This window comes from Mobula hypostoma, chromosome 28, assembly GCF_963921235.1.
Source record: "Mobula hypostoma chromosome 28, sMobHyp1.1, whole genome shotgun sequence".
In the NCBI taxonomy this organism is placed as follows: Eukaryota; Metazoa; Chordata; class Chondrichthyes; order Myliobatiformes; family Myliobatidae; genus Mobula; species Mobula hypostoma.
In genome coordinates, this window is record NC_086124.1 from 14,254,452 (window position 1) to 14,273,913 (window position 19,462).

The window sequence follows — 19,462 nt, forward strand, 5'->3', positions numbered from 1 at the left end:
AGGCCCTCAGCACCCTTGCGGACTTAAAAAGCCTCATTTATGTGACAGCCCTCTCACGATCAAGGCCTTATTCAGCCAGCCTACAGCCGGGGTTCAGTTTCAAACGAAACCTCTTCAACATCTCACCCTGCAGCGTCATGCGGGCAGGCTACTAATTTCTTTATGAAGCACAGTAATTTGTTATGGCATCACACCAGAACAGGGAGTGCTTAGGGGAAACAGGCCGGGAGAAGAGAGGAGTTGTTAAACAGACGCATGCCCCTCAGTTCCCCGCACCTCCTGCAGGTGGAACAAGTTGGACGCGGGGCCCGTGTCAGGAAGGAAGGATACAGCCAGGTAAGAGAATATGGGATTGAGGGAGTTACAAGGATGAGTGCAAGACTTGGGATCCCGGGTTATAGGGTAAGGTTGAATAGGTTAGGTTTTTATTCCTAGAGCATAGAAAACTGACTGGAGATTTCAAAGAGGTAAACAAAATTATGAGGTGTGTAGGTAGAGTAAATGGAAACAGGCTTTTTCCACTGCATTTGGATGAGTATAGAATGAGAGGTCTTCGATTAAGGGTGAAAGATGAATTATTTAAGGGGAACATGACGGGAGAACATCTTCACTGAGAGGGTGGTGAGAGTGTGGAATGACCTGCTGGCAGAAGTGCTGGATTTGGGTTCGCTTTCAAAATTTAAGAGGAACTTGACTAGCTGATGGCGCAGTGAGATCAGCACCGGACTCCGGAGCGAGGGTTCCCGAGTTCGAATCCAGGTCAGGCCACTCCCGAGCACACTTTCCATCCGTGCCGGGTTGAGTGTCGAGCTGGCCACTCGACCTCGTAAAAAAAATACAAGGGTCAAGTCAGGAACATTCATAACGTGACCCGGTTAATCCCGACACCACGTGCCAGACAAGAATGGCTAAATGTCTGGTACGACACGCTTAAAAAAAAAATCAGGTACATGGATGGGAAGGGTATCGAGGATTCTGGGACTAGGTAGTTTGGCACTGACTAAGCAGGCTAAAAGGTTTCTGTGATGTGGTGTTCTTTGACTATGATAATTCTATTAACTCCCTCCTGTTTCTACACAATAGATGTAATTTACAATTAATTTACCAATCTACATACACTCAAGGACACTGAAAGCTGCTGCGTAGGTTGACTTTGTGGTTAAGAAGGCATACGGTGCGTTGGCCTTCATCAACCGTGGGATTGAGTTTAAGAGCCAAGAGGTAATGTTACAGCTGTATAGGACCCTGGTCAGACCCCACTTGGAGTCTCAGTTCTGGTTGCCTCACTACAGGAAGCATGTGGAAACCATAGAAAGGGTGCAGAGGAGATTTACAAAGACGTTGCCTGGTTTGGGGAGCATGCCTTATGAGAATAGGTTGAGTGAACTCGGCCTTTTCTTCTTGGAGCAACGGAGGATGAGAGGTGACCTGACAGAGGTGTATAAGATGATGAGAGGCATTGATCGTGTGGATAGTCAGAGGCTTTTTCCCGGGGCTGACATGGCTAACACGAGGGGGCACAGTTTTGAGGTGCTAGGAAATAGGTACAAAGGAGATGTCTGAGGTAAGTTTTTTATGCAAAGAGTGATGAGTGCGTGGAATGGGCTGCCGGCGATGGTGGTGGAGGCAGAAACAATAGGGTTTTTTAAGAGACTCCCGGATGGGTGCATGGAGCTTAGAAAAATAGAGGGCTATGGGTAACCCTAGGTAATTACTAGAGTAAGTACATGTTCGGCACAGCATGGACCGAAGGGCCTGTATTGTGCTGTAGGGTTTTCTATGTTTCTATGAGTTGGGGTGGAGGGTGGGTGTAAGGGAGGTTGTCACCCTTTGTTCAAGGACAATAAGACCTCTGTAATTCAGCAGACTTGAAAGGTTCTGAGGGAGCTCAGTCCCTTCATGTTAGTTCTGAAAGTTAGTGCTCCTCTATCTTCAGCTCAGTGCTCCCTTACGCTCCCTCAGCCTCTTCTTGTGTTGAGGGATGAGGACAAATCTGAGGGAACACTTGCAAAAAAAAAAAGCCTTAAATAATGACACAAGAAATTACTGATGCTGGAGACTGGATGGAATGAAAGATGGATGGAAAATCCTACAACAGGTAGCAGATGCAGCCCAGTCCATCACGGACAAAGCTCTTCCCTCCACTGAGCACGTGAAATGCTGTCGCAGGAAAGCAGCATCCATCATCAGGGACCCCCACCACCCAGGTCACGCTCTCTGCTCACTGCTGCCATCAGGAGGAAGGTACAGGAACCTCAGGACTTGCACCACCGGGTTCGGGAACAGTTACTACCCTTCAACCATCAGGCTCTTGAGCCAAGGGGGCTAACCACTCAACTTCACTTGCCTCCTCAGTGAACTGTTCCCTCAACCTAATGACTCACTTTCAAGGGCTCGTCACCTCATGATCTCGATATTTATTTATTTATTATTATTACTCCTTTTGTTTTAGATTTGCACAGTTTATCGTCTTCTGTGCACTGGCGGAACACCCCAGAAGGTGCGGTCTTTCGTTGATTCTGTAATGGTTATTATTCAGTAGATTTATTGGGTATGCCCTCAAGAAAATGAATCTCAGGGTTGCAAATGCGTACTTTGGTAATAAATTTACTTTGAACTTTGAAAAAACAAAATGCTGGAAGAACTCAGCAGGTCAGACAGCATCTGTGGAGGGAAATGGACAGTCGATGGTCTGATTCGAGAACCTTCACGTGGACTGATGAAGTGTGACAACTCCAAGTGTTGACTGTTCATTTCCCTCCACTGATGCACCCTCACCCACTGAGTTTTTACCCACAGTTTGCTTTAATTCCTAAAAGTTGTATTGTGACTTTAATCGGGAGGAGAAGATGGTGGCGCGACGCAGCGCGCGCAGCCTCTCCGGTGAAATGATATCATATTTGTTAAATAGGGTACCGTGCACAATTCTGATTTGATGGAGATCGACGTGAGAAGCATGGAGGAACATCTGGAGAAACTTCTGAAATGCCCGGTTCGCTGCCGCTGCTACTGTGTGATCGATAATCTCCGGAGGGAAGGCCCCAAAATCCTCGGCTTTTCCTGACGCTGGCGGCCGGGGCCGGGGCTGAAGCGCTCGGCTGAGATGGTGCTCGGTGCTCGGTGTCGGAGGGCTGGTCGGAGTTCGAAGTTTTTGGACGACTCAGAGTCGGACTGTGGTCGGGCATGGCAGGGAGAGTTTTCTTCCTTCTCCCGTCTGTGTGAGATGTGGGACTTTTGAGAGACTTTTGAACTTTTTTTTACCGTGCCCATGGCCTGTTCTTCATCAAGTTATGGTATTGTTGCAGTGTTGTAAGTATATGTTATAATTATGTGGTTTTTGTCAGTTTTTTCAGTCTTGGTCTGTCCTGTGTTTCTGTGATATCACACCAGAGGAATATTGTATCATTTCTTAATGCATGCATTACTAAATGACAATAAAAGAGGACTGCGTGTCCTCATAACATAATCTAATCTAATCTAATCTAATCCAGAAATCACTGGATTCGGATTTGTCTGCTCCGCCACTCAATCATGGCTGATCCTTTTTTTCTTTTCTCCTCAACCCCACTCCCCGGCCTTCTCCCCGTAACCTTTGATGCCATGTCCAATCAAGAACCTATCAACCTTGGCCAGGTTGTTGGGTATATTTAAGGCGGAGATTGATATGGACATGGCATCAAAGGTTATGGGGAGAAGGCTGGGGAGTGGGTTTGAGGGGGAGAAAGAAGAAAGGATTGGCCATGATTGAACGGAGGAGCAAACTCGATGGGCCAGATGGCCTAATTCTGCTCCCATGTCTTATGGTCTTGAATCGTAGATTTGTTACAATCATCTCATTACCAGCTCTTTGCCCAATTCCCTTAAACTATCCATGGTAGGGAAATGCAAGGAGACAGAACACTGTTAAGGACAAGATCCTTAATCTTGCTGAGCAGACAGACCTTGGGCGACACACAGAAAATGCTGGAGGAACTCAGCAGGCCAGGCAGCATCTGTGGAAAAGAGTAAACTGTCGACATTTCAGGCTGAGACCCTTCATCAGGATTGGAAAGGATGAGGCATGCTACTGATGGCTGTGGACAGCACATCACTGGGCATATTCAATGTGTGTATGCATAAATCATCTGTGGGTTTTATCCTTACTTCCCTAAGTTATTGTGTGTTAAATGTGAGTCATGCGTACTACAGTGCTTTACACCCCGGTCTGGAGAAATGTTGTCTCATTTGACAGTATACATGTATATAGTTAAATGACAATAAACTTGACTTGACTTGATAAGCATTTAATTAGTAAGGGCGTCAAAGGTTATGGGGAGAAGGCAGGAGAATGGGGTTGAGAGGGAACCTAAATCAGCCACGATTGAATGGCAGAGCAGACTCGATGGGCTGAATGGCCTAATTCTGCTCCTATGTCTTGTGGTCAAATATCTGCACATTTTACCATTCACACTGGTGGTAAATTAATCTACCACCTCAAAAGTCCTTGGGATAGAGAAAAATGCTGGAGCACCCTGAGGATATCCATGAGGTCGCAGGGAGAACGTGAAAACTCCACAAAGACAGCACAAAAGGAGAGAACTGAACCAGGATTGCAGGAGCTGTGAGACAGCAGCTCAGCTGGGTGAGACACCATGAGGCCCTGATTTGGATTATGGGTCTGGCCGGAGAGGGGTGGGGAAACCACAGGGAACTGGTAAAGCCCTCCAACCATTGAGCAGATCTACATGAAACGCTGCCGTAAGAAAGCAGCATACATCATCAGAGATCCCCACCACCCAGGCTATGCTCTCTTCTCGCTGCTGCCATCAGGTAGAAGGTACAAGAGCCTCAGGACTTGCACCACCAGGTTCAAGAACAGTTACTACCCCTCAACCATCAGCCTTTTGAACAAAAGAGATAACTACACTCACTTGCCCATCCATTGAGATGTTCCCACAAAAGAAAATCTGCAGATGCTGGAAATCCAAGCAGTTTAAGGCATCCGTTAGTTTTGCGAGACCATAGATCTGCGCCTGGAAAGTCTTCACTCTCCAGGGTGCAGGCCTGGACAGGTTGTATGGAAGACCAGCAGTTGCCCATGCTGCGAGTCTCTCCTCTCCACGACACCGATGTTGTCCAAGGGAAGGGCATTAGGACCCATACAGCTTGGCACCGGTGTCGTCGCAGAGCAATGTGTGATTAAGTGCCTTGCTCAAGGACACAACACGTTGCCTCGGTTGGGCTCGAACTCACAACCTTCAGGTCGCTGATCCAATGCCTTAACCACTTGGCCACGTGCCCACACATAAAATCCGAGCAACAACCACAAAATGCTGGAGGAACTCAGTAGGCCAGGCAGCATCCATGATTCCTGGAATGCAGGGGCTAACATATGAGGAGCGTTTGTCAGCCCTTGGACTGTATTCATTAGAATATAGAAGAATGAGAGGGGATCTCATAGAAACATTTCGAATGTTGAAAGGGTTGGACAGAGTAGGTGTGGAAAGGTTGTTTCCCTTGGTGGGTGAGTCCAGGACAAGAGGCCATAGTCTTAGAATTAGAGGGTACCCAGTTAAAACAGAGATGAGGAGAAATTTTTTTAGCCAGAGGGTTGTGGATTTGTGGAATTCGTTGCCACATACAGCTGTGGAGGCCCGATCATTGAGGGTGTTTAAGGAGGAGATTGACAGGGATCTAATTAGTCAGGGTATCAAGGGATATAGGGAAAAAGCCGGAAATTGGAACTAGATGGGTGAATAGTTTAGCTCATGGGGGAGCTGCGGAGCAGACTCGATGGGCCGAATGGCCTACTTCTGCTCCTTTGTCTTGTGATCTTGTGATCTTGTGAAAAAAGTACAATCAACCCTGCCGAAGGGTCTCGGCCAGAAATGTTGACTGCACTTTTTTTCCCAGAGGTGCTGCCTGACCTGCTGAGTTCCTCCAGCATTTTGTGTGTGTCGCACAACCAATGATCTCACCTTAAGGAATCTTTATCACGTGTTCTCGTTATCAATTGCTATTTATTTATATTTGCACAGTTTGCTGTCTTCTGCACTCTGGTTGATCTTTCATTGATCCTGTTATAGTTACTATTCTACAGATTTGCTGATTACGCCCGCAGGAAAATGAATCTCAGGGTTGTATGTGGTGACATATCTTTACTTTGATAATAAAATTTGAACGTGTGGTCCAGTTCCTTAGTGGCACTGTTCTAATCAACTATGGAGATGTTAGCAGAGTACTTACAAACACTACTCTTGTACTTAAGATATCCAGAGCTCCCCTGGGTCTGAACTTCCCTTGTTCCCCGAAGAATACCAATTAACAGCTGCCATCACAGCAGAGGGAGTGATAAAATTAAAGACATTTCTCCCAGACAGGCATTAAAGATAAAAAAAAAGGATTATTATCCTGGACAGCATTCCCCCAGAGGGTCTGCACCAGACGTAAACAAGTGGTTGGTGGGGGGGTGGAGTTGGGCCCTTTCTCACCGTGTGAAGCACTTACGTGTACAGAGGCTGCAGCTGTAAATGAGAGGTCTTCTGAGGGGCTTGGTACCCGTAGGAATCAAATCCTGCGATGAAATCAACTGTAAACAGAGAGAAACGATCATTCTATCATTGTCCTTTAGGAGGAGAATATTTGATAATTTCCAAGAGGATAATACAAAACAGAACTTTATCCCCTGCGATAAACACATACAGTAGTTCGGTGGCATCTATGCATTTGACTCCATCACTGTAACGGGACTGCGTTAACATACAATTTCAGAAGTGTGCGTTATTTGCTTGTTATTACCCATTGGATGAATGCAGGGGTTAAATTTCTGCCTTGATTCCCTTTCTCAGTTACATCTTACAATTGTTTACACTCTTGTACCAGCATCCACCATAAAAAATGGTAAAAATGTCAAATATAAAATATATTAAATCTGCACTCTGCACTAGACCAGCGAAGCAAAAAAAAAAATGCACCGTGGCCTGGTACTGTAGGGGGCAGCACGGTTTTGTAGCATAAAGATTTACAGCACCAACTCTAAGATAGGGGGTTTGATTCCCGCTACTGCCTGCAAGGAGTTTGTGTGTTCTCCCCATGACCGCGTGGGCTTCTACTGGTGCTCTGGTTTCCTCCAAGCCATACAGGTTAGAGTTAATAACTTGTGGGTCTGCAATGTTAGCACTTCCTCCGAGAGGACCGGAACCTTGTCGTTGGGTTTGGAGGCTTGCGAGCCTCAATGACCTGGAGGGCTATGTTGGCTGGAGTCAGAGATTTATGCTTTGGCTCTTGGTAAGGGTCACCCGCGCCAAACAGGTCAAAGGGTAGAGGTCAGACTAAGAGTGGTCCACCGGTCCTCCAGGTTCGGGGGTTCAGCTCAGGGTTAACAGCCCCGACGGGTCAAACAAAACTGTTGCGGAGACAGCAGTGAAGAATCCTTCTAAAGCTACGTGCTCCTGGGTCTCCGGCCGGAGCCTGCGCGGCTGAGGGTGGTGAAGGTCGGAGGGGAGGACCTGGGAGCTGCCAGAGATGGAGGACCCTCATCTCCAGCGGCGTGTAACGGGCAGTCGGTAGGTACGTTGACAGTAGAAACACGGCAACACTTCTGGCCTGGCCACTCAGCACAACCTCAGACTGTGTTGGCCGTTGACACGATGTACTTGTGACGAATAAAGCTTATCTTTAATCTCTTTGATCCTCCATGTGCTTCACTTAAAGATCGCCCAAAAATTCAACGGAGCAAAAGATAGTAAACCTGTGCTGCGCACCAAACCTGCTATGTAGAATAGGTGGGAGAGATAAGAACGTAAAAAATAGGAGCAGGAGTCGGCCATCCGGCCCGTCGAGCCTGATCCACCATTCATTAAGATCATGGCCAATCTGGCCATGGGCTCATCTCCACCTCTCTGCCTTTCCCCCATAGCCCTTAATTCCCTGCAACGTTGCTGTCGCTAGCAGCAAAGTCACGAACTGTGCACCAGCTCACTCCTGGTTCCACACTGGCCTCCTCTGTCACCTCAGAACCCACTGAGCAGTCAGTCGTGGAGTCATGGAGCACTTCAGCTCGTCTAGTCCGTGCTGAGCTGTTATCCTGCCTAGTCCCACTGACCTGCGCCTGGACCATAGACTTCCAAACCTCTCCCATCCATGCACTTATCCAGACTTCTTTTCAATGTTGCAAGCAAACTCACGTCCACGGGCAGCTTGTTCCACCCTCTGAATGAAGAAGTTCCCCTTCAGGTTCTCCTTAAAGGTTTCACCTTTCACCCCTAACACATGACCTCCAGTTGTAGTCTCATCCAACGTCAGTGGAAAAAGCCTGCTTGCACTCACCCTATCTTTACCCCTCCTAACTTTGTTTACCTCTATCAAATCTCCCCTTATTTCTGAAATGTCCGGTTCGCTGCCGCTGCTACTGTGTGATTGAGAACCTCCGGAGAGAAGGCCCCAAAATCCCCGGCTTTGCCTGCTGCTGGCGACCGAGGCTGAGGTCGAAGCGTTCGGATAGAGGTGGTGCTCGGTAGTCGGTGTCGGAGGGCTGATCAGAGCTTGAAGTTTTCCGGCGACTCAGAGTCGGACTGTGGTTGGGCGTGGCAGGGAGAGTTTTCTTCCTTCTCCCGTCTGCGTGAGATGTGGGACTTTCGAGAGACTTTTGAACTTTTTTTTACCATGCTCATGGACTGTTCTTCATCAAGTTATGGTATTGTTGCGCTGTTGTAACTATATGTTATAATCATGTGGTTTTGTTAGTTTTTCAGTCTTGGTCTGTCCTGTGTTTCTGTGATATCACACCGGAGGAATACCGTATCATTTCTTAATGCATGCATTACTAAATGACAATAAAAGAGGACTGCATGTCCTCATAATCTAATCAGATCATTGGGGACTAAAGGCCTAATCTTTTCAACCTTCCCCTATAACTGAAGTCCTGACAATATCCTTGTAAATTTTCTGTGTTCATGCTGGACACAGACCTTCTTCAGTGGTCAGGACATATTGTCACAAGGGAGATCTGGGTTTTCGGCAGCTGCTTGGTCACCTCTGCTTCCTCCACCGCTGCTGTTCCAGCTCAGCGTTCAGTCAGTGGGTTTGGAAGCGCAACACACCTGGATAGACCGCATCGAGCTGTAAATTTGGGAGGAAAGCACGCCATCACAGGGAGAACATACAAACTCCTTACAGGCAGCTGTGGGAATTGAACCCAGGTTGCCTGTACTGTAAAGTGTTGTGCTAACCACTACGCTACTGTGTGTGTGTGTGTGTGTGTGTGTGTGTGTGTGTGTGTGTTTGTGTGTGTTGCTTTGTCTTTGGTGTTGCCATGTAGTGCAAGGCATGCAGGCTGCCATTTTGTGAGCACATTCTGCATCCTCCATTTTGTGAACTGGTGTTCACTCAGGAATAGCTGGATCAAAGCAATTTAAAGAGGACACAATGAGGCCCCTATAGATAATCTGACGAACTAGGGACCAATTCCAAGTGAGAAGCTGTTTGTGAGATATTCTTTGGTAGATAGACTTTGCAGGTTTATGAGTAGGGCAGTCGGTCACTGTGACCTGAAGTAATTTGAGCCGGGCAATTGACCGATTTGGCTAAACTGGCTCAAACTGGTCTGATTCTGGGAGGACAAGGAAAGGGGCATGAAGTACAAGTCGTTATCCGCAAGAAGGGCAATACAATGTTGCTGCCTTGGATCAGAGCCAATGAAAAACTGAGACCGGTTATCCAGACAGGCCAAAACCAACAAAATCGAAACACACATTTTTGAACTGATGAGGAAAGCGAATAAGAATGATGGGCACTGAATGCAGAGCAAGAAGAACTATCACAAGGGAGACCCCCACGTCAGGGGCGGGGAGAAGGATCAATAATTTGGCCCATGAGAAATCCCCGATTTCAGGGTTATGTTGGTTGGAGTGGTGGTCTGAGGGGAACGTTGGTACAAAGGGGGCCAACAAGCATGCATGATTTAAGTTATTGGTCCAGAGTCAACAAAATTTACGTCAATACTTGTATGGAGGCAATAAAGTGCGAGATCCGAATTAGTTAAGATTTGTGTAATAAATTGCCTAACTGAGGTCATTTTGTGATAGGGTGACATCACCAGTGGCTAAGAGGACAAGGCAAGGATTGCAGTGGCTAGGATCATCAGCTGAAGAAATTCCAGACCTCTATTTGAGGAATAAACTCTGCTGGATAGGCCAATGTGCTCAGATGTTTCCCTCAGCACTTCCTCTTCTCCCCAGCCCCTCCATAGGCCTAAAAGCAGCCAAAAGAAACGGTTTAATGGCAAAGCTGAAGGTTGGGACGAGCAAACAGCTCGATGCGGTCCATCCCGGCGCGTTCCGCTTCCAAATCCACTGACTGAACGCTGAGCTGGAACTGCAGCGGTGGAGGAAGCAGAGGTGACCAAGCAGATGCCGAAAACCCAGATCTCCCTTGTGACAATATGTCCTGACCACTGAAGAAGATCTGTGTCCAGCATGGAGCTCCTCTGAAGATACATCAAACCTAACGGATGCCATCCTCAACTTCAGGGGGTAACCTCGGAAATAGATGATCTCAGGAATATCCAACTCGGCTGACGATATCAGGGTTCTGGCCAGTATAATGCTCCTTTAAGTAAGCATGAAGTTCTATCATATCAGTATACAATAGCTTCTGCTTTATTATTTTGTACATTATTATTGTATATGGTAAATTATTAATGTGCATATTATTCTTCTGTACTTTATTGTTTGTTAAGTCTGCACACTGCTGAGTGTATTTTTAAATGTTGCTGCTGTAATGAAATAATTTCCCACTCAGGATCAATAAAGTGCTTCTTCTTCTTATTATTATTGTTATATTGTTTGATGTATATCTATTATAGGTTTTTACCAACAATCCAACACTTACCATGTTACTAGCACCAAATATGTTCTCTAAATGTCTTAAAATATACACTGTCATCTAAGCATTTAGTATTGTTCTCTGCATAATTCAATAAAAAAATTTTAAAAATGCAGATGCTCCAATTTGAAATAAAATAGAGAATACTAAACAGGTCAGGCAGCACCCATGGAGGGGAAACAGATTGAACATATCAAGAGCAACACACATAAAAGTTGCTGGTGGACGCAGCAGGCCAGGCAGCATCTCTGGGAAGAGGTACAGTTGACGTTTTGGGCCGAGATCCTTCGTCAGGACTAACTGAAAGAAGAGCTAGTAAGAGATTTGAAAGTGGGAGAGGGAGGGGGAGATCCGAAATGATAGGAGAAGACAGGAGGGCGAGGGACGGAGCCAAGAGCTGGACAGGTGATTGGCAAAAGGGATATGAGAGGATCATGGGAGAGGAGGCCTAGAGAGAAAGAAAAGGGGGAGGGGGGAAAGCCCAGAGGATGGGCAAGGGGTATAGTGAGAGGGACAGTGGGAGAAAAAGGAGAGAGAGAGAAAGAATGTGTGTATATAAATAAATAACGGATGGGGTACAAGGGGGAGGTGGGGCATTAGCGGAAGTCAGAGAAGTCAATGTTCATGCCATCAAGTTGGAGGCTACCCAGACGGAATATAAGGTGTTGTTCCTCCAACCTGAGTGTGGCTTCATCTTTACAGTAGAGGAGGCCATGGATAGACATGTCAGAATGGGAATGGGACGTGGAATTAAAATGTGTGACCACCAGAAGATCCTGCTTTCTCTGGCAGGCAGAGCATAGGTGTTCAGCGAAACGATCTCCCAGTCTGCGTCAGGTCTCGCCAATATATAGAAGGCCACATCGGGAGCACAGGACACAGTATATCACCCCAGCCGACTCACAGGTAAAGTGTCGCCTCACCTGGAAGGACTGTCTGGGGCTCTGAATGGTAGTGAGGGAGGAAGTGTAAGGGCATGTGTAGCACTTGTTCCGCTTACAAGGATATATCAAGAGCTTTGGAACTTTAAGTCGATTTCTCTTTCCACAGATGCTGCCTCACCTGCTGAGTTTTTCAGCATTCTCCGTTTTCAGTTCAGTTTAGGATGGCGCTGGTGAAACACAGTGACGCCTTACTGGCAGCAAACAAAACTACTAACTAGTTTATTAATCACGAATGTTTCTGGTAAATGATCACTGCAATCAATGGCCTGTAACTTCCCTTTTGGCAAGAGGTTTTGAACTACCTGAAAAAGCCTGGCATTCCTGTGGTGAGAACTGACATCTCAAAGGTGTAGAACGGTCGTGGCATGGTGTGTATGGGGCGAATCGAGACAGCGGGGCCTAGGCCCGAGAGCAAGGAACGAATCAATACTTGGGCATTGCTGAAGCGAACTTGTAGATGATTTGACGTGCCAGTTCCAAGGCGAGGCAAGGCAGTATTGAGCTGGTGGGGCCTAGGCCTGAGAGCGTATTGAAACAGCAGTGCCTGGGTCCTAGAGGGAGTAACGAGGCAAGATCTGGCCGATTTAAGTGCCAGGCCAGATTGAAAAGGTCAGGGTGCTGGGGCTGGAGGCAGGGGATAGGTCAATGTTCAGCTTGCTGCTTGGTGAGGTTTACCCGTCTCTGCACCGAACAGAGGCTGTAGCCTGCAACTGAAGGGCTCCTGGACCAGCTCCAGAGGTGAACTAACTTTCGTGAATTTTAGTTCTGAATGTTATTTGCTTACTCTTTATTGTTTGCATGACTTGTTCTTTATTTTGCATTCTGGGTGTTTGACAGTTTTTAAAAATGGGTTCTATTGGGATTATTTGTTCTATGGTTGCCTGTAAGGAGACGATTCTCAAGGTTGTATAGAGTATACACGCTTTGATAATAAATGTACTTCGATCTTTTATTTCAGGTTTTCAGCATCTGCAGATTTTGATTTTGATTGAAAAAAAAAAGTCTTCCTACTACTAGATGCCACAGCCTATTACATTCCTAGAAGAACTGGCTGTGCAATCTCTCAGGTCATCAAACTGAGGAAAGAAGAATTCAATATTGAAAAACTGTGCTTGACCAGTGGGCTGCAGATAAATAGATCTGGACAATTGCAAAATATCGCAGTCCAAGAATGAGAATCAGGAAGCCAAGTTGAGATAGGAGTGGAGAAAATGCACGGCCAGCTTCATCCTGCGGCAGTGGGAACTCAAGTTTGAAGTTCAAGGTTGTCATTCAACCATACATGACTGCCCATGAATACAGCCAAACGAGGCAGAGTTGAGGTGCAAAACACAGTACTAATGGTCACGTACAGCACCAAGGCACATGTCACATATAAGATAGCAGTAAAATAGAGTCACACAAAAAAAACGCAGTCCAAGACCCTGAGTCCATGAATGTTGCAGCTGTCTGCAGTCGAACACGGTGCAGCTTGCATTCTGCCAAGAGAACACTAGGGGGAAGCACTGACTCCAGCTTGGATGCCGTGCCACACCGCCTCCGGTGGAGCGCACCAACTCCGATGCCTCTCTCCTTGGCAGCTGTGAACAGGCAACACCGCGGCTTGAGGCCTCGTCCTCTGCCATCCGCCCCTGTCGTCTGCCAATAAATCAGCAGACCAGACTCGCAGCATTCCGCATTAACAATGTCCAACAGGGTCTAGCGATCACTAAGACAGTCCCCTGCTGTTAGACTGCGCGCCAGCTTCTCCGATGCCTCTCTGACGCAGGCAGCAGCAAGATCTGCGCCAGGTCCGGATCCTTCAATTCCTCCGCCAATAAGCAACTCGCTGATGGGATAGACCCGCAGTACTTTAAGTTCTTAATGTCCGGCAGGGTCTTGTGATCATAAAAAACACATTTAAAAAGGGCAATATAACCTTCCACACTGGGAACAACAGGCTTTTTAGTGCAAAGATACATAGGGATCTTAATCAGAGGCAGCTGCAGGAATTGAAGTGCAGACCGGCCATGCTATAACTGGTATGATGGGCGGAACGGCCATCTACTTTTCTGCCGTGACTTTCACAGGCTCTGGCCTTAAGCCTTCACTGTTTCTGCCTCCCCCTGCGTTGCCTGACCTGCTGGGCACTGCCGGCATTTTCTGCTTCTTTACAGCAAATGAGAGAGGCCGCTTCGGACTGCCCCGTCACTGCTGTGAGGTGGCGGTACGGTGATCCGAGGGCAGTGCTTCTCTTGTGCTCGAGATGCCAACGCTTTTAGCACATCAAACGCTTCTCAAAGCCTCGGGAAAGCAGCCAACATAACCACACTCATTCTTCCTTCTTCTCCCTCCCACCAGGCAGAAGATGCAGATGCTTGGAAGTATGTATCAGCAGCCTCATTGACAGCTTCTATCCCGCTGGTATCAGACTCTTGTATGTTCTGTCCATGCACTAAAGACAAACTCTTGATCTCCTAAACTACCTTGACATGACCTTTGCACTTTGGCTTTTTACCTTTGTATCTGCTTCGGTATATTCTGCATCCTGTGCAGAAAGAGTTTACTCTTCGAAGCAGTTTATTCTCTTCTCAAGTCTCACTCTTCTTTTCAAGGTGGCTGGGGTCCTGTCAGAGTCCATGATCTATGGCGGCAGCTCAAACTACGGTTCTTCACGGTGATGGGTTCTCGCTCTCAGGCTCGCCGTGGTTTTGATACCTCCAGGTGCGGCCTGGAAGGCGCGCGCTTCTGGGGAGCGGCCCTGTGGGTGACCTGCCTCCTCACCGATGTCATCAACGGAAGTGGTGCGGGTGATTGAAGCACCGAGAAAGTGGGCAGTGGACACTGCTGACGAAAGAAGGCCCAGCAGTCAAGCGATCCCTCTCGCTCTCTCGGTGGTGAGTGAGAGTCCGCTGGTCCTCGAGTCGGTGAACTCGGACAAGCGACGCAGCAGTTTGTGAAATCGAAATAGCGAACTGTCATTCTCCCTCTTTCTGTGGCAGCAGCGATATCTCTCTCTCCCTGACTAGGAGCAGAGAGAGCCGGTCTGAGACATTGAGGTGTTGGGATGGATAGTAGTTTTTGATCGAGTCTAGATCATGGTCTGGGGGACTTTGCTATTGCTTACAAGGTGGGCGATGGAGGGAGGGGTTGATGCTTTTGCTAGAGTAAGTGGGGGAGGGGGAGAGTTGATGCTTTTGCTGTGTGTGGGAGGGGAGAGAGGGGGCTTTGGGTTCTAATCTTTTCTGTCATTCATACGTTGAGATTTTTGTTTTGTGGGCGTCTGTGAAGAGTAAGAATTTCAGGTTGTATCCTGTATACATTCCCTGGTAATAAATTGTATCATTGAACCTTTGACCCATTGATGTGCTTCGGAATAGCAAAAGCTAAAATAGGAAAGCTCTCCTGCTCTGCCAGTGGGTGCCCCGCAGGGGTGTGTACTGAACCCACTTCTCTGTTCTCTCCTCACCTATTCTCATGGTACATGCTCAATCAGCAAATTTATAGATGACACAACTGTGATTGGCCTAAGCACAAACAATAATGAATCCGTATTTAGAGGGGAGGCACTGAAACTGTCTGGCTGGTGCAGGAACCATAACCTATCAGTCAACATCAAGAAGTCAAAAGAATTGATAACTGATTTCAGGAAGGCAAGAGGTCCCGAACAAGCCCCATTATTCCTATATGGTGAGGTAGTGAAAAGGGTCTCCAGTTTTATGTCTTTGGGGATGAGCGTCACCGAGGAGCCCACTTGGTCCGTCAACACAACCTCGATAGCAGGGAAGGAACAACACGATTTTACTACCTGAGATGCTGAAGGAGAATTAATCTGCTCCAAAAATTGGTGGCCAGTTTTTATCGATGTGCAATAGAGAGGATACTGACATTGGGAATGACTGTGTGGGACTCTAGCTGCAGCAAGACAGATCACAAAGCACTCCAGCGGGTCATTGGGACGTCTCAGCGCATCATCGGGTCTCAACTACTGGACCTGGAGACTACCTAAAAATCTCGGTGCCTACGGCGCTCCCGTAACATCATTAAAAACCCATCCCAGCCCGGGCACCGTCTGTTCAACGTCCTGCCATCTGGTAGGAGATACAGAAACATCTCGGTCAAGACAATAAGACTGAAAAACAGCTTCTTCCCGAGGGCTGTTGTGCAGCTGAATAATGCTACACCCTGGCTTGCCAATGGCCTCTGAGTGTCATAGACTGTCAGAATCACTTGTTGCATGTAAATTTGGGAATTAAAAAAAATATCAAGCCATTTTGCATCCATTGTAAATAAATATCCGTTTTGCACAGACTGAAGTAGCACCACAATCTTGTTATCTTTAGCAATGACATTGAAGTTCTATTCTGCCGTCATCTGCTTGGATGACAGGCAAGAAGAAGTTCTTCACTAAATCTCTGCACACGTGACAACATTACGGACTATAAAGTAACATAAAAATAACCAATTAATTTTCAACGTCAGGGCTTGAGGGGCCTCATGGAATGGAATTAAATCTCAGGCATGAGGGGAAAGTGATGACTGAGAATTGATATATTTGGCCAGAGAAACTTAAAAAGGTAGACAATAGATTGATAGACAGATGGAGAGATAGGAGGGAAGAGAGATATACATTCAGTGGCCACTTTTTTAGATACCTCCTGTGCCAAATAAAGTGGCCACTGCCTGTACATTCATGGTCTTCTGCTGCTGTAGCCCGCCCACCTCAAGGTTCGACATGTTGTGCGTTCAGAGATGCTCTTCTGAGCACCACAGTTGTAACGCGTCACTATTTGAGTTACCGTTGCCTTCAATAAAATCGAAGCTGCTCAGTCGCACGTAGATTTAATTAGTCCACCCAATTTTCATAAAAAGAAATCTCTCCTTTATGTGACTCCATCCTCTTGCATGGATAGTTACAGAGAGCACAGTTGGAAATAAGGGAAGATATCTAACATCCCAAGAATGAATTCTTTGAAAAAATTGTTGCCGTTCCAGGGGAACTACCTGCTGCCAATAAATGCATCCTTGTTAGTCGGACTCAGATAAAATTTTGCTACCCGTTTCATTCAATTATAAAAGCTGATTTGATTCATCTTTCTTCAAGTCAGGAAGGAATTGCAGTTGTATAGGGTGTGACATATATATACTCATTGGCCAGTTTACTAGGTACAGGAGTGGAACCCTCTGTGGTCTTCTGCTGTTGTAGACTATCCACTGTAAGGCTCAACTTGTTGAGTGTGCAGAGATGCTCTTCTGCACACCACTACTGTAACGTGTGGTTATTTGAGTTACTGTCACCTTCCTGTCAGCTTGAACCAGTCTCTCCATTCTCCACTGACCTCTCCAATTAACAAGGCGTTTTCACCAACGGAACTGCTGTTCACTGACTGTTTTTTGTTTATTGCATCATTTCTCTGTAAATTCTAAAGATTGTTGTGCGTGAAAATCCCGAGAGATCAGTAGTTTCTGAGATACTCAAACCACCCTGTCTGGCACCGACAATCATTCCATGGTCAAAGTCACTCAGATCACATTTCTTCTCCATTCTGATGTTTGGTCTGGACATCAACTGGATTTCTTGACCATGTCTGCATGCTTTTATGCATTGAGTTGCTGCCTTGTGATTGGCTGCTTCGAAAGTTGCATTTACACGCGGGTGTACCTGACAGAGTGGCCGCTGAGTATGGAGACAGACAGGTCCCTTGCACATGTTAAGCAGAGTGAAAGACAGAGTGATAAAAGTTGCTAAATAGAGATAAAGATAAAGATGGAAATGTAGGTCGTTGATTGGTTGATATATCCCACGGTCTCTTTACTGCCTGTTATGCTGCTGGCATTTCGGGCAGCAGTGAAGGTCCTCCATCTCTGGTGGTGTTCAGGGCTTCCTTCATCGTGTCAGTAGCTTGGTTTTCTCTGCGGTCAGTCACGCAAGTTCCATGTGGACATTCAGGAATACCGTCACATTGAGATGTAGAAGGATGCTTTCATTGGTATTTCCATAACAATTTTGTTTGACCAGTCTGGGTTGTTAGCCCTGAGCTGGACCCCTGACCCTGGAGGACCGGTGGACCACTCTTAGTCTGGCCCCTACCCTTTGACCTATTTGGCATGGGTGACTCTACCGAGAGTTAAAGTCTAAAGCCCTGACTCCAGCTAACAAAGTTCTCCAGGTCATTGAGGCACACAAGCCTCCAAACCCAACGACAAGGTTGTGGTCCTCCTGGAGGGTATCCCATGGTATTGCTGAGCTAATTGTTCCTGTGACTAGTATTATCTGACCTTGGCTTCTCTGTGCACAGCAAGATCCCACAAAATAGCCAGGGGGTGGGGGAGGGCCAAATTGATCTAATTTTGTGACTTAGACTGGGGGGTATGTGGTCATCCGGACAAGGAGGAAGCTCCCCTACAGAGGAACCGGATATTCAGCCGAACAGCTGAGCTCAGTTCAGTGTTCAAGACAGCAACCTGCAACCCAGCAAAGGAACGCAAACACGAGGAAATCTGCAGCTGCTGGAATTTCAAGCAACACACATAAAAATTGCCTGTGAACACAGCAGGCCGGGCAGCATCTCTAGGAAGAGGTACAGTCGACGTTTCAGGCCAGGACCCTTCGTCAGGACTAACTGAAAGAAGAGCTAGTAAGAGATTTGAAAGTGGGAGGGGGAGGGGGAGATCCAAAATGATAGGAGAAGACAGGAGGGGGAGGGATGGAGCCAAGAGCTGGACAGGTGATTGGCAAAAGGGATACGAGAGGATCATGGGACAGGAGGCCTAAGGAGAAAGAAAAGGGGGAGGGGGAAGCCCAGAGGATGGGCAAGGGGTATAGTGAGAGGGACAGAGGGAGAAAAAGGAGAGAGAGAAAAAGAATGTGTGTATATAAATAAAAAACAGATGGGGTACCGGGGGAGGTGGGGCATTAACGGAAGTTTGAGAAGTCAACTTCCGCTAATGCCCCACCTCCCCCTCGTACCCCACCCGTTATTTATTTATTTATATACACACATTCTTTTTCTCTCTCTCCTTTTTCTCCCTCTGTCCCTCTCACTATACCCCTTGCCCATCCTCTGGGTCCCCCCCTCCCCCTTTCTTTCTCCCTGGGCCTCCTGTCCCATGACCCTCTCGTATCCCTTTTGCCAATCACCTGTCCAGCTCTTGGCTCCGTCCCTCCCCCTCCTGTCTTCTCCTATCATTTCGGATCTCCCCCTCCCCCTCCCACTTTTAAATCTCTTACTAGCTCTTCCTTCCGTTAGTCCTGACGAAGGGTCTCGGCCTGAAACGTCGACTGTACCTCTTCCTAGACATGCTGCTTGGCCTGCTGTGTTCACCAGCAACTTTTATGTGTGTTACCTAGCGAAGGAGATGCCTTGAAAGTTCAGTTCAAGGTTCTCACTTAAAGAATGTTCAAAATCTCCACAGTCACAGAAGGCAGCTGCATAGTGAAAAAAAATCTTAGCTGAGGAATTCTGCTTAATTAACTCATACTAATCAATCAACAATAACCTGCCAGGGATCTGGCATTTACCTGGGCCATCTGTACTCATTAAAGGTACTCATTAACATTTTTGATTGGATCGACTCATTATTTTGAAGGAACAGTTCAGTCTCCTAAGTGCCACCTTGTTGAAGTAATCACATTTGAGAAGGGAAGGAGTTGGTTCACTTGTCGGTCAAAAGCC

The 19,462-nt window shown here is 47.0% G+C and overlaps 1 protein-coding gene across 2 annotated transcripts in view; it reads right to left on the reverse strand.

The window, feature by feature from the left end:
• Positions 1-19,462, reverse strand: part of nkain1 (sodium/potassium transporting ATPase interacting 1) — an 891,479-nt gene that overhangs the window by 23,601 nt on the left and 848,416 nt on the right. For both annotated transcript variants that reach the window (XM_063035499.1, XM_063035498.1), the window contains one exon: positions 6,487-6,568. In XM_063035499.1, the coding sequence (XP_062891569.1) occupies positions 6,487-6,568 (82 nt within the window). The remainder of the gene's footprint in view (positions 1-6,486; positions 6,569-19,462) is intronic.